The 21749-nt window shown below is 39.8% G+C and overlaps 1 protein-coding gene across 1 annotated transcript in view; it reads left to right on the top strand.

The window, feature by feature from the left end:
• Positions 1 to 1191: 1191 nt before the first annotated feature.
• CRPPA (CDP-L-ribitol pyrophosphorylase A) overlaps positions 1192 to 21749 on the top strand; it is a 306180-nt gene continuing 285622 nt past the window's right edge. The window contains exons 1-2 of the mRNA XM_004743402.3: positions 1192 to 1545; positions 19081 to 19357. Of these exons, the coding sequence (XP_004743459.1) occupies positions 1301 to 1545; positions 19081 to 19357 (522 nt within the window). The 5' untranslated portion in view covers positions 1192 to 1300. The remainder of the gene's footprint in view (positions 1546 to 19080; positions 19358 to 21749) is intronic.

The raw sequence follows: 21749 nt of genomic DNA, 5'->3' as shown, positions 1-21749 counted from the left end.
GTGTTGGAATATTACAACCTGATAATATTTTCAGCACTTAAGATTCCTTTTTTTTTTAAACAACCTTACATTAACTATTTATAGGTGAAGATTAAATTAGCAAATATTTAAAAATAAATATATTTCAATCATGATAAACTGACTCAATCCGCTCATTCAATACATATTTATTAAACTTTATTTTTAATTCCAGGAGCTGAGCACAAAACCCAAACCAAAAAATTAAGTATCCTACTCTCATGGAGTTTACATTCCAGGGACCTAAAACAATGGGCTCTGACATTGCAAATACTCAACTCGATTTCTCTGGTAAACACGACCAGCAAGGACAGAACTCAACAAGGGCATATATGCTCCAGGCCTGGAATCCCTGAACTCCGCGTGCAAGGGCCTGAAGGCAGCTCTGCCATTAGGTGTGCAATTTTACACAAGTTATTTCAATACTACCACCTTTATCTTTCTCTGTAAAAAAACCAAAACAAACAAAACCCCAGTAATAGTAGGGTTCTCCTGGGGATTAAATGAGCCCATGTGTGTGGGCTTGTTCAGCGATTATTGGTATCATTGGTATTATTGCTTTGCCCATTATTGGTATCATTGCTTTGCCCATTAGAATTAGCTGGGGATCTTGAAAAACAGGCGAACACTCCGGCCACCCTGCGGACTAATTAAATCCCAGTCCCTGAGGGTGGGACCTAGGCGTCAGCACTTTCTGACCTCCCCAGATAGTTGCAGTTTGCAGACAAATTTGAGACCTGCAGCAGTCTGGTTTTAAGTAGATGAGGTTCCTAATAACATTTGTCCATCCACCTGTCTTTCCTGAGGGGGACTCAGGAAGCCTCACGAGCTTAAGCAAAGGTAGAAATTTCTCTGTCCCATCCCGTGACTCGAATGCCAATGTCTCTAAGGGGAGAGGGGCTGGAGGGCGTCCCACCTCCACAGCCTACGCGTAGCTGTGAAGTTTCCTGGGACCCGCCGGTGTGTACCAAGGGCTGCGGCTTCCCCCTGAGGCGACTGCGGGGCCCGCCAGAGGAGCGAGGAGGCGCGGAACTCAGGCCTGCCGGGGGCGCTGGGCTCGGAGCAGAGGCCGCGGACGCGGCCAGAAGGAGCTTGGCGGCTGGACCGTCCCCTTCGGACACGCCGCGGCCTGGCCCTCGCGGCTCCCTGCGCTCTCCGTCCGTGGGCGCCGTCCCCGCTCACCCGCTCTTCCCCCTTTTCCCCCCTGGCCCAGCCGCGGGCCCGAGCACCCGCCGGGCGCTCTGGCCCAGGGCCAGCCAGGCCTGCCGCGCCGCTCGCCGCCATGGAGCCCAGGCCCGCCGCACCGGGGCCTTGTCCCGGCGACTCCCGCGTCGCGGAGGCGGCGGCCGCGGCTTCTCCGCTGCACCCGGCCGAGGCCCGGGTCGAGCCCGGGCGCCGCGCTCCCAGCGTGGCTGCCGTGTTGCCGGCGGGGGGAAGCGGGGAGAGGATGGGCGTCCCCACCCCGAAGCAGTTCTGTCCCATCCTGGAGAGGCCGCTCATCAGCTACACCCTGCAGGCCTTGGAGAGGTAATGCGGCGCCAGGCGCGCCCCCGGTTCCCGGCCCGGCCTCCCGCTCCCTCCCCGGCCCGCCTAGGGCGGCCCGCGACACCTGCCCCTCGTGGTGCCTTCGCGCGGGCGCCTTCTCTCGGCGGACGGCGGGGCCGACTCCATCGGCTCTGTCCCGCCGACGCGGGTCCGGGCTCGCTTGCCCTTCAGAGATGGGCGGCTCTGCCCCTTCGAACAGGCCGGCAAACAAGCGGGGCTGCCCCACCGCGGCAGGCGTTGGCGGAGCGGGTGGGGGGAGCCCGGCTGGCGGAGCTGGACTGAGGAAGGAGAGCCTGGACTGGGACTAAGAGGCATTTAGTTTCAACAGTAGCCCCAGGGTGGCCCTTTGCGGAGTCTCTCCTGCCTGTTTGCCTCTTGCTCTCTCTCAAGCACTCCGTGCATGCGTGAATTGGAGTTTTAGACGAAACTTTGTTTACTTTATCCATTCATGGGTAAACGCCAGCTGAGGATCTCTTAGGGCCCCGTGTTGGTTACGAAGTGTTGAAGGTGGGCCGAGGGGCAGGATTTAATCCCAGCTTTTCAATAGTGTATATGGATTTAAGGGAGCGAGATTCTGAAGTTAAGGCCAATATATGCCCTATACAGTTACAAAATGCACTGACGTGTAGGGGAAAGAGAGAGGGAATGGGGGTAGCGAGGATTAGGGGAGCCTCAGGGAGGTGAAAAGGGGGCATGTTACTTAGGTGTTAACACCCAGTTATATGACTGAGCGTGCGGTGAGGCTGGAGGGGTGGAAAGAGGGCAGTTTCGAAGGTCCACAGACGTGCTGGAAAAGGTGCTGAGACGGCTGGAAGCCAGTGTGTTGTGACAGGATGTTAAACCTTGAAATGAAATAACCTTTGTAGCTCAAGAGAGATGACCTCTTTTAGCATATCATTTGGAGGTGGCTGTTCAGTTGCTACTAATCAAAGGACAGAAGCCCATTTTTCCAGAAAAGATCTCTCTGCCCCACCATGCTGTACACACCACAAAAGCCCAAGGGCCCGAGTTGCTTTGTGTATGGTTATCTTCCTAAATGTTGGCGTTTGGAAAAAGGAAGCATGAAGAGTCCTAATCACCCTTGATTCACGTAATCAGGCCTGTGGTTCCATCTGAAACCCAGACAAACCCTGATACAGCTCCAGATGCTTCCCCATTCTGTAGTCTACCTTTTCTCTATGTATGCATCATGTAACTACAGGGATTGGATCCTAGATCTTGTGACAACATAGCTCATTATGTAGGTGGTATTACGGGACACAATGGAATCTGGCCCTCAGAATCTAACTGCTGAATTACCAGGTGTAGCGAAATACAGTGTTTTTTACATTTAATTTTCCTTCCTGTGAAGGAAATTAGCATTATTAGCATGTTCGCATCCTCTGAGGGAGCCTGAGATAGGTGGTTACTGCAAAAATCTTTAAAAGAATTTTCTAGAAAGGCCTTATTTATGGAAGATGGGGAATACAGTTTTCTTTTAGTAACAGGAGTGATACAATTCTAATAGCAACTGCTTAAATCTCCATTTTGAAATACTCCGGGGCGTTTTTTGGTCACTGTTACAATGCCTGAACTTAAGGAATGCTTCTATTTGGGTTGTGTTTCAGGAAGTTCTTGGAAACCTTGCATTACAGGGGTTTAGGTATGGGTACTTCTGAGCCATTTCCTAAACGAAGGGCATTCTCTTGACTGCTAATAGACTTCCTAGAGCATGGTGCTAAAAGACCCTAGGTTATTTCATCCCCCTGAATTATTCAGGGTCAAATAAGGAAAGGAAATGGAAGCATAAAATGTTGTAAAATTCTTGCCTTTTGCTCTTTGGTGAAATTATGCATGTTTACCATTACTGTAGGGGAAGAGCAGCTCTCATTGTCCCAAATAAAAGCTGTAATTGGGTATCTCCACTGTCTTGTCATTTCGTTTATTTTAGGACAGTGTCTGCGCTGTGAGTATGGGTTGTGTATGAAATTTCATTTCAAATCTCTTTTGTCCTTTGTAAATTAAGATTTTCCTTTCTCAAACTTTTGCCATCTTACCAACAGAGGTTGCTGTGAGTTATCTTTATTTCTTCGTTAATCTTGAGTAAGAAAGATAGTGATGGAAAAATGACCCTTATGGTGTGATCTGTCTTTCAGAATTTTGAGCCAGTATAAAATTACAGGGAATGAGAGATTTTGCCTCTGAAGTTTGGTCCACAGTTCTTCAGAGTCCAGAGTGCGAACCATTACACTATGGAACGGGTCCACAGTTCTTCAGTTGAGATGGGGAAATGTGAAGAAATGTAGCTAGTCTTGGTTTTAGTTAAATACTTGTTTAGATGGCATTATTTCCACTCTTGCATTTTTCCACCCAAAAAGACTACACAAGGGAAAATGAATGTAAGAGGTGCTGGAGTCGATAAAAGATGACAACAAAATGTTAGAAGAACAGAATGGTAATCAATCAGACTGACCAGTCCTAAGAAAGTGGGAACAGTCCCAAAGAAGCATGTTGGTTGAAATCCCAGGATCTTGGAAAGGTTCAGGAATTAGGGGTACAGGATACTTCTGAAGGTGAGGTGGACAGCTAAAAAAAAGCCCCCAAAACCCAACTGGTTGAAACCTTTGAAAGAAGCATTTAAACTCCGAGATTGCTGTCAAAATCCTGGAGGTTTATTCTCTGACTCCGCACAGCCAGTGGCTGAGCAAGGGGTTCCATGACCATAGAGGAATTAAGAGCAAAGATTCTTATGTGGAATGGTAAGATCCTTAGCGTCTAAGGTTAGCTCAAGGGAGTTTCTTCTCAAACAACATGGTGTATATTAAAGTACCTGTTCTTCAGTCACAGAAAAGAACTCTTTTTGCCCCCATTGTACTAACAAGAATCTGAGGTCAAGAGTCCTATGTCCTTATCTAACTATTGATTTGTGAGCAGTTTCTGAAAGAATTACTGATTTAAGAAAACTTAGGTGACAATGGCGTTGGTGGCCTAAAGCTCTGACAGTTAAATTGTAAAATACACTCAAAATGGATCCACTCAATTATTTTACTATCTAAAAAATGTATTCCCAGGTCTTAGGTAGAAAGTAAAAATTCCTGCCAGCAGTCTTATTTCTCTTTTCAAATAATTAAACTCTCAGAGTGGTGAGTTAACCTAAACATAGCGGAATTAATAAAATGACAACTGTAAGAAAAGCGAGCTAAACTTGGGCTTTTGCTGCTTAAGATTCATGGTGGAGTGGGCTGGGAGTGGGAGTTCCTCTGCTGATACATTTGAACAAGGTCTCTCACAGCCCCTCTCTATAGTTGGTGAGGTTACTTGTTTCCTGAGATAGGAGAACACTGCCCAAGAGGACTTGTTCCTTGATACCGGTTCAGTGCACATCAAAACATTATAATAAACTGGCAGCCCATATAAATCTAATGGAAGAAAATGGGCTGTCCCACCAATAAAAAAGCACTGCAAATTTTTGATAGTAATGCGTATATCATTGTATATTAACATGTTGGCCTTTTATTTCCAGTTTGTCTCCTTTAGTTTGGCTAATGTGCATTAGTCAGCATAAGTGTGGTAACATCGGATAAATTAGAAATGTTTTATTGATTTATATGTGTTTGTCTTAAGTAAACTCTGATTTTTGTGGTTGAGTTGGGTTGCTTTCTTGACACTTGGAAAATCAGTGCAAGTCCAATTTTAGCAACTTAGACTCCATGGTATGCGTGTGTGTGTGTGTGTGTGTGTGTGTGGATTTTGTTTGGTTTAGTCTGTGTTTTTAAATTGAGGCATAATTGACGTATTACCTTCAGGTGTACAAAGTAATAATTCTATACTTCTATATATATATTTTTTGTTTGGTTTTTTAAATCTATTTTTTTCATTACAAGTATAATTTTACTATTTTATTATTATTATTTTTTAAAGATTTTATTTATTTATTTGACAGAGATCACAAGTAGGCAGAGAGAGAGGGGGAGGCAGGCTCCCTGTTAAGCAGAGAGCCCGATGTGGGGCTCGATCCCAGGACCCTGAGATCATGAGCTGAGCTGAAGGCAGAGGGTTTAACCCACTGAGCCACCCAGGCGCCCCGCAAGTGTACTCTTTAATACCCATGACCTGTTTCACTTATTCTCCAACCCATCTCCTCTCAGGTAACCATCAGTTTGTTCTGATGGTTAAGAGTCTGTTCTTGTTTTGCCCTTCTCTTTTTTCTTTTTGCTTGTTTGTTTCTTACATTCTACTTATTTGTTTTTTATAGATGTTATTTGTTTACTAGAGAGGTGGAGAGAGAGCACAAGAGGCAGAGCAGCAGGCAGAGGGAGAGGGAGAAGCAGGCTCTCTGCTGAGGAGGGAGCCCAATGCGGGGCTCCATCCCAGGACCCTGGGATCATGACCTGAGCCAAAGACTGAGGCTTTAACCAACCGAGCCACCCAGGCACCCTTTACATTCCGCTTATGAGTGAAATCATATGGTATTTGCCTTTCTTTAACATATGTCACTTAGAAATATATTTCACTCTTTAGCTCTGTCCATGTTTTTGCAAAATATCATTTCATTCTTTTTTATGGCTGGTTAATATCTGTATGTGTGTGTGTGTGTGTGTGTTTGTGTGTGTGTGTACCAGTTCATCAACTGCTTTCATAATTTGGCTATTGTAAGTAATGCTGTGGTAGACATAGGGGTGCATGTATCCCTTTGAATTAGTGTTCTTTTTTTTTTTTAAAGGTAAATAGCAGTGGTATGATAACTGGATCATAGTGTAATTTTAGTTTTACTTTTGAGGAACCTTCATAGTGTTTTCCACAGTGTCTGCCCCAGTTTGCATTCCCACCAGCAGTGCATGAGGCTTCTTTTTCTCTACGTCCTAGTCAGCACTTGATGTTTCTTGTGTTACTAATTTTAACCATTCTGACAGGTGTGAGGTGATATCTTGTGGTTTTGATTTGCATTTTGCAGATGATGAATAATGTTGAGCATCTTTTCAAGTGTCTCTTGGACATCTGTATGTCTTCCTTGAAGAAATGTGTGTTCACGTCTTTGCATTTTTTAATTGGGTTATTCGTTCTTTGGGTGTTGAATTTTAGAAGTTCTTTCTGTGTTTTGGATACTAACTCTTCTACTGGTTATGTCTTTTGCAAATATCTTCTCCCATTCTGTAGGTTGATTTCTGGTTTTTTGTTTTATTTACTGAGGAAGGGGAGAGGAGAGGGGGAGAGAGAATATTAAGCAGGCTTCACACCCAGCCCAGAGTCAAGTTGGGCCTCCATCCCAGGACTGTGAGATCATGACCTGAGCTGAAATCAAGAGGTGGACTGTTAACTGAGCCACAACTTTTAGGTTTGTTGGTTGTTTGCTTCTGTGTAGAAACTTTTTATTTTGATGTAGTCCCTCAACTCAGCAAATATAAGTAGAATAGTGTTGCCATGGCCACTGTTAGATTACTTCCTGTACTCTGTTCAAGGACTTTTGTGGTTTCAGATCTCACAATTAGGTCTTTTATCTATTTTGAGTTAATTTTTGTGTATGGCGAAAGTGGTCCAGTTTCATTCTTCAGCATTCCCAACATCATTTGTTGAAGAGACTGTCTTTTGCCCATTGTATATTCATTCCTCCTTTGTCAAAGATTAATTGACCATGGAATTGCGGGTTTATTTTTGGATATTTTGTTCTATTTTATTGACCTATTTTTTTTTTTTGACCTATGTGTTTTTATGCCACTACCATACTTTTTTAAAATCCTTTATTTCTTTTTAAAATTTTTTTTAAAGAAATTTGTACACCCAGCATGGAGCTCACACTTATAACCCCAACATTAAGAATCACATGCTCCACCAGTTGAGCCAGCCAAGTGCCCCCATACTTTTTTAATTACCACCACTTTGCAATATAACTTGAAGTCTGGAATTGTGATACCTCCAGTTTTGTTTCTCAAGATGCTTTGACTATTTGGGGTCTTTTTGGGTTCCATATGAATTTGAGGATTGTTCTAGGTCTGTGAAAGATGCTGTTGGTATTTTGATAGGGATTGCATTAAATCTGTAGATGGCTTTGGGTAATCTAGATATTTTAACAGTATTCTTCCAATCCATGTACACGGAATGTCTTTCCATTTCTTTGTGTCCTCTTGAATTTCTTTCACTAGTGTTTTTTCAGAGTACAGGTCATTTACCTCTTCAGTTAAGTTTATTCCTAGATCTAAATCTGTGGCTAGGACTTCCAGTACTGTGTTGAATATCGAAATGCTCTTGCATCCCACACATATACCCCACTGATAATGGTGTATGATTTTTAAAAATACATTGTTGGATTTTGTTTGCTAGGATTTTGAGGATTTTTGCATCTATATTCATGAGAGATACTGCTCTGTACTGTTTTTGTGGTGTTTATATCTAGTTTTGGTATCAGGGTGATAATGGCCTCATAGAATGAATTTGGAAGTATTCCTTCCTCTTGGGTTTTTTTTTGAAATACTTTGAGAAGAATAGGTATAAAGTAGAATTTGCCTGTGAAGTCATCTGGTTCTGGACTTCCATTTGGGAGTTTTTTTTTTGATAATGGTTGACTTCCATTGCTGGTGATTGGTCAGTTCAAAATTTCTATTCCTGCTTTAGTTTTGGGAGGTTACATGTTTCTAAGAATTGATTCGTTCTAAGTTGTTCAATTTGTTGGCATATCAGTTTTTATAATCTTTTTAAAGTTACTTGTATTTCTGTGGTATTATTTCTCTTTCATTAGTAATTTTGTTAGGGTCATTCTTTTTGTTTTGTTTTTAATCTTCAGTGAGTCTTGCTAAAGGTTTATTTTGTTTATTTTATTTTTTTCTAAAGAACCAGCTCCTGGTTTCCTTGATGCATTTTATTTTATTTTATTTTTGTAAAGTTTCTATAGTATTTATTTCTTCTCCTGTCTTTATTTCCTTTTGCTAGATTTAGGTTTTGTTTGTTCTTCTTCTAGGTCCTTTAGGTATAAGGTAAGTTTTTTTGAGATTTCTCTTGCTTCTTAAAGTAGGCCTGTATTACCAGAAACTTCCCTGTTAAGAACAGCTTTTGCTGCATCTTAAAGATTTTGGAGCACTGTGTTTTCATTTTCTTTAGTTGTCATCTACTTTTTAATTTCTTTGTTTCCTGGTTGACCCATTCATTGTTGTGTAACATGTTATTTAATCTCTATGTGTTTGTGGTCTTGCCAGATTTTTTTCTTGTGGTTGATGACCAGTTCCATAGTATTGTGAGAAAAGATGCATATTATAACTGCAATCTTTTTGTGTTTGTTGAGGCTTGTTTTAAAGCTTAATATGTGATCTATTCTGAAGAATGTTCCATGTTCTCTTGAAAAGATTGTGTATTCTGTTTTAGGATGGAATGTTCTGAATATGTTAATTTCATCTGTTTCAGTGGGTCATTAAAAGTCACTCTTTCCTTATTTTTGGATTATCTGTCCATTGATGTCAGTGTGGTATTGAAGTCCCCTATTTCTATTGATTATTTCCTTTATGTTCATAATTATTTTATGTATTTGGGCACTCCCTTTTGGGTGCATAAATATTACAATTGTTATGTCTTTGTTGGATAGTCCCCTTAATTATTATATAGTGTCCTTCTTTGTCTCCTGTTATAGACTCTGTTTTGAAGTCTGTATTGTTGGATACAAGTATTGCCTCCCTGGCTTTCTTTTGGCCTCTATTTGCATGGTAAATGTTTCTTCATCTCCTCTGTGTCAATCTGCATGTGTGTTTAATTCTGAAATGAGTGTTTTATAGGTGGCTGGTAGATGGTTCTTATTTTTTATCCACTATGTCACTGTATGCCTTTTGTTTGGAGCATTTAGTTCATTCATGTTCAAAATAATTACTGATAGTATTGTTGTCATTTTGTTACTCGTTTTGTGGTTGTTTCTACAGATTTTCTCTGATCCTTCTGTTGCTGTATTTCATGGTTTGTTGGCCTTCTTTGGTGATACACTTGGATCCCTTTCCCTTTTTTCTTTGCATACGTATTACCTGTTTCTGATTTGTGGTTACCATTAGGTGTGTGTTTAACAACTGTGTATAGCAGTCTATATGAAGTTGATGGTCACCGAAGTTTAAATCCATTCTTTACTCCTCTTCTCCTATGTTTCAGGTGTATTGTGTCATATTTTACATCCTTTTTTCCCCCATTAATGCAATGTTTAATTTATACACTCATGAATTAAGTAAAATACATCAGACAGCAAATTTTGAAATTTTAAAATCACCACTGAAGAGAGAAGAGAAATTTTAAAATCACCACTGAAGGCCCATGTAACATGCCAAGGGAGAGACTTTTGCTAACCTGATCTCCTATACTGCTTTTAAGTCCCATCAAGCAGCTACTGGTTTTCAGGGGAGGAGAGGGAGGCCAGGAGAAGCCAGGTGACTTTGGCCAAGCGGTGCAAACCAATTGTTTTCAGTGAGCCACACTGCCATCAAAAGTCAGAAAACACTCTGAAGACAAGGAAAAGCAGAGAACAAAGTTGTGGTGATTGTGAAAATCATCCCCACAGATAGTAATATGGTGTGATGCTGTGACTAAAAATTGAGAACACTAAATCTTAATCTCAATCTGTGAATAAATCACAATGGAATGTTTAGATAACTTTCTGCCATTTCAATTTCTGAATGCTTTGGGGAGGGACCTTTTTGCATTTCTATGGCCATTATAGAAAATCTTGGTATTTGGTTGGGGCATAGAGTTCCTAAAAGCAAAGAATCCCCCCCCACATTTTTGTTTGTTTGCTTGGAGAGGGAGGTGGGGGTAGATGTTGTTAATATGCAAATCTTCAACAAAATGACAAATGGGTATAACTAGTTAAGCATACTTTTACTGGCAAGGGGGGAGTTTTTAAGTGTTTTTATGTGCTGGATACATTCCCTCCTCCCCCCAGATTTTCAATTTCTTCTTGAGTGAGTCTTTTTTTTTTTTTTAAATATATAATATATTATTTATTTGAGGGGTATGGGTCTGTGATTTATCAGTCTTACACAATACACAGCACTCACCACAACACATACTCTCCCTAATGTCCATCACCCAGCTGCCCCATCCCCCCACCCCCCTCCCCTCTAGCAACCCTCCATTTGTTTCCTGAGATCACAAGTCTCTTATGGTTTGTCTCCCACTACATCCTTTTATTTTATGAATCCCTTGACTGTTTTTTGTTTTTGTTTTTACAGTAAAAGTTATTTTTATTACTTTATTGTTTACTTTTCATACTGCAATTTATTATCTTCCCTTTCACCTGGAGTCCCTTTTAATATTTATTGTAGTGCTGGTTTAATGGTCTTGAACTCCTTTAGCTTTTATTTGAGTAACTCTTTCTCTCTCTTTTTATTCTGGATAGCCTTCCTGGGTAGAAGATTCTTGGTTGCTGATTTTTCCCTTCCGACACATTGAATGTATCCTGCCACTGTGTTTTGTCACAATATCAGTATAGCCTCAAAGTTTCTGCTGAAAAATCCCCTGATAGCCTTATGAGTTTTCCTTTGAATGTAACTTTCTTCCTTAGCTGCTTTAAAATTTTTTTTCCTTTCACTACTTTTTGTAGTGTACTTTTAAAAAATCTTTAAAATTACATTTTACTTACTATATGTTTTGATGTGGATGTACTTGGGTTGAATTTTTTTGGGTGGATGCATGGATCTCTTTGCCTCCTGAATCTGGATGGGTTTCTTTCCTCAGGTAAGGTAAGTTTGTAGCTATTATTTATTGAAATAAATTTTCTGCCCCCTTATTTCTCTCTCATGTGAGATCCCTGTAATGCAGATATTATTATGCTTGGTGTCACAGAGTTCCCTAAGACTGTTCTCAATTTGCATAATTCTCTTTCCTCTACTTTGCTCATATTTGGTTATTTATGTTCCATTACTCTTCCATGTTTGTAAATTATTTCTCTGCTTCATCCAGCCTGCTATTTATTCCATCAAGTGTATTTTTAGTTTCACTTACTGTTTTCTTGATCTGTGATTGGTTCTTTTTTATCTGTTCATGGTCTCACTGATGTCTTCCACTCCTTTCTCAAGTTCAGCAGGTATTTTTATGATCAGTACTTTAAATTATCTTTTAGTCCTATTACTTAAATCTGTTTTGTTTTGGTTTCTTGCTGTGGTTTTGTCCTGTTCTTTCATTTGGGAAATATTGCTGTGTCTACTCATTTTGTCTGAATTTCTGTGTCTTTTTCTCTGTGTTAGGAAAGTTAGTTACTTCTTTTGCTCCTAACAATAGTAACCTTATTAAGAAGAGGTCTTATAGTGCCCTGTTTCCTTATAGTGTTCCCTGTTTGCCAGGTCCTGGTGCTCCAGAAACTGTCTCCTATGTGTGTCATGTGTGCTCTGCTATTGAATCTTAGCTTCTTTTTCCTTCAGTTGTCTCCAGAGGCCCTCTCTGCCTGTCATGGGCAGCAAGGTGTGCAGTGGTTGGCTTGTGAATTGAGACTTGCCCCTGCAGGAACTGAGGTCCTGCAGAAGCACAGGTCAAGAGATGGGGTGTTGACAGGGTTTGTACTGGTCTTTTGGGGCGGGGGGGGGGGGGCGCCACAGTGGGATGAAGTAAGAACGATTGGAAAATGGTGGATCTGCTGAAATGTGTTGGGGTGGCATGACATTGTGGGGCTTTGGGCAAGCAAGTTAGAGTCTGGGGATTTTAAAAATTCTAGGCTTTAAGTCCTAGTTTTAAGAACTGAGGGAAGTTGGGCCATTTCACATTCAAAGGCAAGGAGTAAAGAGATGCATCCTCCCATTGCATGGGTTGCTGTTGTGAAATCTGTTTTTTGCCCTTCTCAGAGCCACCAGCTCCCTCCCTAATACAGGCAGCAAGGTTCCTTTTGCTCTCAGACTGTGTTGGCCCTTCTTATCTTCCCTGTGGCCTCTTCCCTGCCTTTAGTTGTGAAGTTTGTTCTGCCAGCTTTCCAGTCACTTCATGGGTCATTTACACTGATTGGGTTGTTAACTAGTTGTTGTTAACTAGTTGTATTCATGGGATGAGGTGAACTTAGGGTTCTCCTACTCTACCATCTCCTCAGATGATAGGTGTATTTGTGAAAGTTGATGAACTCATGGCTTATTAGACTTTCTGACTTACTGGATTGTCTCTGATTTTCGATTTTTTTGTGTACTTATTCTATCATACTCTTTCTGAAAACCCCTGTAAATTCTATGGAGAAACACATAAATGTAAATTTAAATGAGCAGTATTGATTGCTGGAGTTGAGCTGAAAGTCAGAATGGAGTAGGGAAGACTGGAGAAATCTGTAGACAGGATTGACAGGTTTTAGTGACTAATTGGATTAAGATTCAGAAAGAAAAGGGCACTCTAGGTTATTATAGTTGAATGAGCATGTTCAAATACATGAATTTGACATTAAAGAATTTTCTTAATGCTTCATTAAGAAAGGGGTCAAATCTGAATCAAGGGAAGCAAGCAATAGGCCTATATAATGTATTAAAAATACAATAGAACTGTGTTTTGTGTAGGTCAGATGACTAGATGTTTTTGTTAAATTCCCGGTGGGAAGGCCCCCATGGGGCTCCTTCAAGAAGAGATTAGGACTGGTAGGTTGGGCTTGTCATCTAGGAATCCTTCATGGGCCATCATAAGGAGACCTGACCTTGTGAGGGCTGTTAGGAACCAGCCCCTTCACATCCGTTCTATACTTTGTGGCTAAAATATGAGGGTGGGTATGGAGGGATGTAAATCTACCAGTTATGGCCACAGGACAGTCCACTGACCTAATTTCTGTGAACACTGTCATGGCAGTCAGCCACAATCGCCACTGTCCCTCGGAGTTAAATACCTACAGCCTGGTAATAACCCTTTAGAGAATTTAATAGGACCTGATTTTCCATCTGTTTATTTAAAAAGCATTTGTTTAAATCTTCTGATTTCAACTGATCATATTAAACTGCCCAAGCAGAATACTCAAAGTGATTTTTTACAAAACAAGAGACCAGCCAAAAAACAAGAAAACAAGAGAGCAGAAATTTTTCCTCAAAATGTCTATAGGTGTAATGGAACTCAAGGTTAGATTTTAAGTGCCCATAGAATGTGCTAGGAAGGAAATAAGAGAACTTGATAAAATCCGTCTATAGGAGTTCAGTGTGGACTTGCCTTCAGCTGAGGAGGTCAACCTCATTCATTTATTCAGCAAATATTTGTTCGGTAGGCACTGCGTGAGGTAGTTAAGGTTTTTCTCAGTTGCATCATTCTGCATTAGTAAGCTTTAATGCTGTAAAAGACTTTTAATTCTATAACTAGAAAAGAATGTGAATAAATCCTTTGAAATATAAACAGTACTTAAAAAGGCTTGTAAGTGCTGGGAGTATGCTTGGATGCTGAACAAAATAGCATAACAATGTCATCTCTTGAGAATGGTTTAAAACTATGTCTTTTAAAATTTTTTATTGTGACTTGTTTAAAAGAATATTTTGCACAATGACTCCATTAAACATGTGCTTAAATACACATATGTGCACATATTTGAAAGGCTTTCAAGAAGGCCTGTCCTTACTATTTACTATGCATTCTAACTTGACGGTTCTGTTAATTTCTATTTCATTTAACCAAAAATGTTAATCTAAACTCATTAAATTGACACACTAATAGACCTTAATCTGAGAAAGACTAGTTTAAAACACTTTGCTCTTCAGAGTCTCCTATAACTTTTGGAAATAGTCAAAGGCCATGGGTATATCTAATTATTTACATCTATTTTGACTGGCTTTGTTTGGAAATTAATTATTTTATAGCTCTTTGAAGACATTCTCATAAAATTGGAACTTGTCTTTGGGAGTTCATTAATTCATTGACTCATTGTGCAGATATTTGAATGACTATTTAGTCTAGCAATGTCTTGCCTATCTCCCTCTTATTCAATATTAAGATTTAATTGAGAGTAATATTTGTGAATAAAAGCAACATGAGGCCTTTATAGTTGCTTTGGAGCTATTTTTATGGTAAAATTCACTATGAAAAGAGATGAATAGCATAAGGTACAAGTTAAGCTCTTGACTATAGAATAGTCTTGCCTACTGATTAACTTGAGCATGTACTTAAAGGTTCTCTAAAAAAATGAAACCAAAAACTTTAATGTGATGTCATATTAATAAACTGAAACATATTTGATCACTGTTAATAATTCTTTCCTCTAAACTCAGATGAATCGTAGACCATTATGTCGAATACTTTAAATGAATCCGTGAACAGAGAAAAGGCTTAAGCATGTAAACTAATAATTTATTCCTTTCTAGTTATTTAAGTCTTCTCTATTCATGGATTCACTTAACAGATATTTAGTAACATATGGTCTGTGAGGTCAGGAATTCTGCCAGTCTTCATTATTATATCACAATTGTCTAGTATACTGCCTGGCAAATGTTAGATGTTTATTTTTGCTTGAAGTACAGGAAATTACAGGAAACTCGACATTTTGACCACAAATGCAACAATATTATATGGTTCATCACTAATAAGATGAATGAAGTGCTAGAGACACAGTAGATGTGGACATGCTCTTTTTGCTCCTGGATTTTGCCACATCCTTCTCAGAGACTATTAGTACATTGGCAGTACTATGTGCTCCAAAATCAGACTTGGGTCTACCCAAGTCCTTTCATTTCTTAAGTGTGAGATTATGGTCAAGCCACTGCTTCTGTGCCATCTATAAAGTGGTGATAATAGTGACTTCTTGGAATCAGATAGATTTTGCAGGCTAGTACTCAACACAGTATGTGTCACCTAGCAAACCATCAGTCGTTGTTGCTGTCAATATTACTAATACTGATTGGTATAGAATGTGCCAAGCTATAAGGCGTAGGCTCCGTTTGCTATGAGTTGGCTTCTTAGTGAGGGAGATAGAAAAGGCAAACTGTAGAGTATGATGCTAAGTTTCTCTAGCGGTAAGAGTACACTGGGAGGGAAGACCAGGGATGCTGCCCCCCAGAATGACTACTAAAGCTTCCTAGGGTAGCCATATCTGAACCGATAGGTAGGTGAACAAGTGGGACTGAGCCTCCCACTTTCCTCCCAACCCAGGATTGGTGATAGGTGTGCTGGGAAGTGGAGGAGGTAGTATAAGCAAAGACTTGCGTGTGTGAGAAAATGCCCTCTGAGTAAGAGGGGTATGGGAAAGATGAAGTGGTGTAGGAATAAGTGGGCCGAGGTCAGATTTTGAAGGGCCCAGCTCAAAAATGAGCAGGGGGTGACCTTCAGTTTGCATGTGAGAAAAATCCACCGGGAGTGGTGAGAATGGGTTGTGTTGGGATAAGATGAGAGGGAGATAAGCTAAGAGAATGGTGCAATAAACGGGGATTAAGTGCCTTGATCACAGCTGTGTCTGTGAAGACAGAATCTTGGGAAGCTCCACATTTAGGGGACACGAACTGTCACTTGTCACTTGTAGAGGGGCTTTAAATACAGTGTAAATTCTAAACTGGCAAGTATGCTATGATCAGTTAGGTTTGCAAGGGAAGGAATGGGGGGATGGATGGGCTACAAACTGAAGAGCAAACCACCCTGAGTCTTTTTCCCTAATTCTTTCTATTGCCTGCCCATAATAATCCATATGCGACTCTGGTATTCTGTGAATATTACTGCATTGTCTTAGTTTACTTGTGATTGAAATTCCCCACAGTGTCTAACAAAACATGAATAACCCTGGCCTTAGAGCAGCCTAATGTTCTAGAAATGAAGGTAAGGAGTCAAATGACTCAAAACGCAACCACATCACATAGGGAAAGTTAAACTCATTACTGAGTTTTTGGAGCTAGCCAGGTTACTGAAGAGCTTCTTGCATTTTCATAACCCTTGAGACAATACTGTGTTGTCAGATTTACACTCTTTCTGGTAGATAAGACTGACCATGGTCATTTACCAACCGATTAGTGTTTATTTGGTACTAGGTGAAAAGCAATGGGCAAAACAGATGTCCCTGCCATCATGGAACCTACCTTCTGGAACACGGAATGTCTTCTTTTGATGAAGAATGGTAAAACTATTTAAAGTACTGAGTGTCATGCCTATATCATATTATAATTATTTCCCATTTAAGTGATAGTAGAGGAGGAGGACTTACAGGAGGTTAAAACTTCACTAAGGCTCAAACCATAGTAAGTGGTTAATCTAGGTTAGCTATTTTATATTCTGTCATAATTGATTTGTTTTGCCAATCTTACTAGGTTATTATCTCTAATTTATCCTTTAAATGCCATCTACAAGCTCAGTTTGGTAGCCAGGCAGTAATCACTGTATTCCCCAGAATGCAGCAGCAGCTCCCTTCTATCTGGTCTACTTGCATCCTTTCTCTCTACTAAATCTCTTCTCCACCTTGCAGCAAAAGTAAAACTGAGGCTCCTAAATTAGTTTACTATTGCTGCTGTTAAAAGAAAAAAATAGTCCATGAACTAAGTGGCTTAAAGCTACATGAATTACCTTGCACTTCTGTTAAGTCAGAAGAGTCAAAAGTTTGAAATAGGTTTCATTGGGCCAAAACTTAAAGGTGTTGGCAGTACTGCGTTCATTCTGGAAACTCTAGGGGCAATCCATTTACTTGCCATTTTCTAGTTTCTGGGGGTCATTCACATGGACTTGTGGTGGTCCTCTATCACACTGAGCACTGCTTCTTTTAATTCCTCTCCTCTTTTGACTCTTCTGCCTCTTGTTCATGTGTAAGGACTCCTGTGATTATGTTAGACCTACTCAGGTAGTCCAGAATGATTCTTCCATCTCAAGATCCTTAACTTAATCACTTTCATGAAGTTCCTTTTCTGTGTAGGGTTATAACTTCACAGGTTTGGGGAATTAGGAGGTGGTCCTCTTTAAGGGGCCTTTCTGTCCTAAAACAATGCCTAGAACATTTGGGTGGGTGAGGTTTTCTTTTCTTTTCTTGTTTTTTCATTTGTTTTTTGTTTGTTTGTTTGTTTTTTAAGGTATAAATGTCCTCTCCTGCATAAAGGTTTTCTGTGGTTTTCTATTATAACATTAAAACCCATAACATGGTCTGTGATGTCCCCATGGCCTAGCCCAGTCTTGCTCTTGCCTGGACCTCCAGCCTCTTCTTCGGCTTCCCCACTAGCTTAAAGGATGTGACTCCAATGGTTTCCTGGCCCTCAGGAGGTTGCCATGGACTTTGCTTCCACCAGCCTTTTGTACCCCTTTGTATTTCCCCTGCCACCACTCACCGTCTGGTCCTACAGCAAATTCAGCTTCCTTAGGGAGTATCATCCTGGCCTTCCCTGTACTGGTCAAAAAGTCCATTTGCTTGCAATCCTGGAGCCTGGCTTTCTTTATAGCACTTGATCACAGCTTGTATTTGTTCTTTGATGTTCTTTGATCCGTAAACTCTGCAAAGGCAGTGTTTATTTTCATTGTGTACTCAGTGATGATCATTGATTCAGTGTGCAATAAGTACTTATTAAAGAAATGGACTTAAAATGAAAAGGCAGTGTGCCTATAAAGTAGCTCTTAGTGTGTTCATCTCTGTACTATTGTTGTAGCCACAGGCACGGTGGGGTTTCGGATTATGGAAAGGGTTGATTGAATAACTGAAGACTGGAGTTTAATAATTGAGTAAATCAACCGAATGTTCATATAAACAAAGTTAATTTCACTAAGTAATTTTCAGACCCTTCCATTTCGTAAAAATGTGCATAAGACTTGATCTAACATGAGCATGTAGCATGTCATAGTCTAAGAGTTCTTCAAAAGATGTTTTTGAGTTCTATTAAATTTTAAAGTGACCTTCATTCAGAGTTGATAGCATGGGTCAGAGGCAGTTTGCCTGATTTGGGCCTGTTGGCGGTGGAACAGAAGAGTTTAATGACATTAAGCTCTGTTAGCACTGCTGTTCAAGAGAAGTCAGCCAAGATGTAACACAGTTGCCACTCAATGCCGTGGACTGTGAGAGCAATAGGTCAGCGAGTCTTTAGGAAAATGTTGTACAATAGAAGAATGGCTCAATACTTGGTATGACTCAATAGGTTAATTCTTTAATTTTATATTTTATTACAACGTTTATTATTTTGAGTCCCACTTGGATTTATACAGTTAGTTGCCCTATTTAAGCTATAATGTTTTACCTTGATGTAGGCAAAGTTTGTGTTAGATAAGTGTTCCAGCTTTTTAAATAATTTTATGGACTCAAGAGACAGACTTTTGAGATTGTTCCTATTCTATTGAACAAATAATTTGGAAAGAATCAATTTAAAGGCCTATTACTGTATTTTTTTTTTCTTGATGTACTGATAGTCTAATTCAAACTTAATTACTGAGGAATCTGTATGTGTTGTATGATATCTATATAGACGTAATGTTTTATAGTCCATAGTGAAATTATATCTGTTGTAATATAGAGTATGAAATATTCATCAGCTTCTTTCCTAGACCTGATAAAATGCATCAGACTGATTTACTTTAGCGTTCAGTTTTCCATACCCCTAAGAAGTTACAGTAGTACTTATTAATTCACTTTCTTACTAGCTTAACTCGTATAAGGCCCAGTTTATGTTAAATGTATGCACATTTTTCTTTTAGGGTATGCTGGATAAAAGACATTGTTGTGGCAGTAACTGGAGAGAACATGGAAGCGATGAAAGGTATCATTCAAAAGTACAAGCATCAGCGCATCTCCCTGGTTGAAGCTGGAGTGACCCGCCACAGGTCAATTTTCAATGGGCTAAGAGCACTGGCAGAGGACCAGCCCAACTCTAAACTCTCTAAGCCAGAAGTTGTGATAATCCATGACGCCGTGAGACCATTTGTCGAGGAAGATGTCCTTTTCAAAGTTGTCACAGCTGCTAAGGAATATGGGGTAAGTGGTTAAATTTCTGAAAAAGGATAAAAGAGACAAATACTGTAGTAAGTGTTAATTTGTTGGATTTTGACGAAATCATATTTAGATGTCTGTTTGTTTAAAATAGGCATATTTACTTAAAGACATAATGCAAAATTTTTTAGGAAGCTTGGCGTCTTCTGAGACTGTACTAGAACTTACATTTTCTTATAGTCCCTCATTGTAACATGAGCTTTTTTACTACATGAAGACATGTAGTAATGTCTTCAGAGTATAGTTTTGAATGTACACTGAAGGAATGAGAAGCATTGTGCACTTACCTGAAAATACCTAAGAAAACTCTCAAGTCTAAGATGCACATAATAATAAAAAGTCTGACTCATCAAACCCAAATTGTGTTTTGAGTTTTCAGAAGTGGTTTACTTTCCAGCCAGACAAGATTTTCACACCCTTTAAACTAAAATGTTTTAGGATGACACAGAATTCTGTTCTAATTCACCAGAACATAGGATAGCCAAAGCCATATTATAATCTCTAGAACATCTTTGTTTTGTTCTTATATTACTAGATAAAATCCTAAAAATAAGTTAATAGGTTTATAGTCTAAATTGGAGACAGAATGAGAGTTGCTGTACACACTTGGTACAGCATGATAGCAACAGGCTGTGGAGTGGGACATGTGTAGGCCCAGTTCTCAGGCTTTCTAATTAGTGGTATATGAGCACCTTGCGCAACCTCTTTGAGCCCCTTTGCCTTGTAAAAGTACAGATGCTAATCCTTGCGGTTTTTTTAGGTGTTGGAAATTAGGTGTTAACTGCTCAGTAGAGTGCTAAGTACTTAAAAATGAAAAGGTATTAAGATGAATTACAACATCTAGGATTGTAGACAAATGGAAGGAGTCCTCTAAGCCTTCTTTGCCATGTGGGTGGTGAGTTAAAAATTACCCATCTGGAAAAGATAGTGTGATTTCTCTTTAGTTTCCTATATGCAACTGCAGTCTCTTCCTCAGGGAATTGTTGCTAATGTAATCTCCTCTCCCTACAACATGAATTCCTTTTAAACCTGTATAAGAATTCTTTAAATCAACAAAAACCTTTTTCTTCAATGTAACTTAAAAAAGATACATGGAATGTATCTTGATGGAGTGAAACTTGAGATAGAGGTTATATTAGGTGACCTCAAAACTGGATTTGGGCTCCTTCCTGTTCTGCAGGCCCCTCAGCCATGCTAGAGGCCATGTGATCAGCTAGAAGTGCCCCGAGGAGGAATGAAGCAGCACAGGATTTAGAACTTTGAGGAAGTAGAGAGAAACCTGACAAATTTCTTAAGCTCCTAGGGAGCACTAGATAGTTGGGGCAGATAATTAAAAATTTATAGTACCTGGTGAGTATAATTAGATGCCTTTGCCTTTATTACCTTTTGGGTAACTATTATGCTCACTATAGAAATTACACATTTGGAATTTTTGGTCAGTTGCTCTTTTTGAGGTCTTATTTCTAAGCTTGTCAGTAAAGTGACAGTTTTGGTAGTAAGTCTGAAACTGAAGAGGACTCTCCTCCTGCTGCAGTTATAAGCCAAGATACCCAGTGTAAGTGGTGACTTAATGAGATATTAACATGTATAGCAGTTACTGACTTTTTTTGGTTGCAGATTTGTGGGAATTTTTGACTATATTTATAATTAACATTGATCAGAATAACTTATGTACTATGTATATGATTAAAACTTACATATTTTCATGAACTCACGGAAAATTTAAGAAGCTAGTTTTAAGTGGAATCTTCACAATTTATGAAATCCTTAACATGCTCTTGGTGTTAATGAAGGAACCAGGCACATGTTAGACTCAGAGAAGCACACCTTTTTGTGAAGCAATACTAAAATGAACTCACATAGACAAAACTGTATTTTTTCCTCCCCATGTGAGGGGTGTCAAACCTCCACTAGGCAGAGTTTATTTGCATCTTTATATGCAAGAATGATTTTGCATTGTTGTCAGTTACCTATAACTTGCGAAGTTTGTAAAAGAGCTCAAAGGCAATGGAATGTTACATTCAACTAATCCAGAAGGGTTGTCTCTAAACAATACATAGTTTTACACTGAAGATACTCAGTATCTCTTGGTTATCCTAAGTTATAAAGGTTAGGCTAGTGACCTAACAACCTTATACCCAGGTATTACTTCATGCCAGCACTTTCACACTGTTTTAATTTCTAATCGTAAAAACTAAGTGGAGTTGAGACTTGGCACTTCGTTGTTGAAGTTTTGTGTTGGAAAGGAATGACACCTTCTTAGCCTATAGGCATTAAATTGCCCTAGACTGGTCTGAATTGGATACCATCCCAAGGCAAGAAAATGGTGAAGACTTCATTCGCTTAGTCAGAGACACTAAACCACTTGTTTTCATGG

Source organism: Mustela putorius, unplaced genomic scaffold, assembly GCF_011764305.1.
Source record: "Mustela putorius furo isolate JIRA1106 unplaced genomic scaffold, ASM1176430v1.1 tig00003845_pilon_pilon_pilon, whole genome shotgun sequence".
Taxonomy (NCBI): domain Eukaryota; kingdom Metazoa; phylum Chordata; class Mammalia; order Carnivora; family Mustelidae; genus Mustela; species Mustela putorius.
The sequence above is the reverse complement of the archived record's forward strand: the minus strand, read 5'-3'. Positions and strand labels throughout refer to the sequence as shown.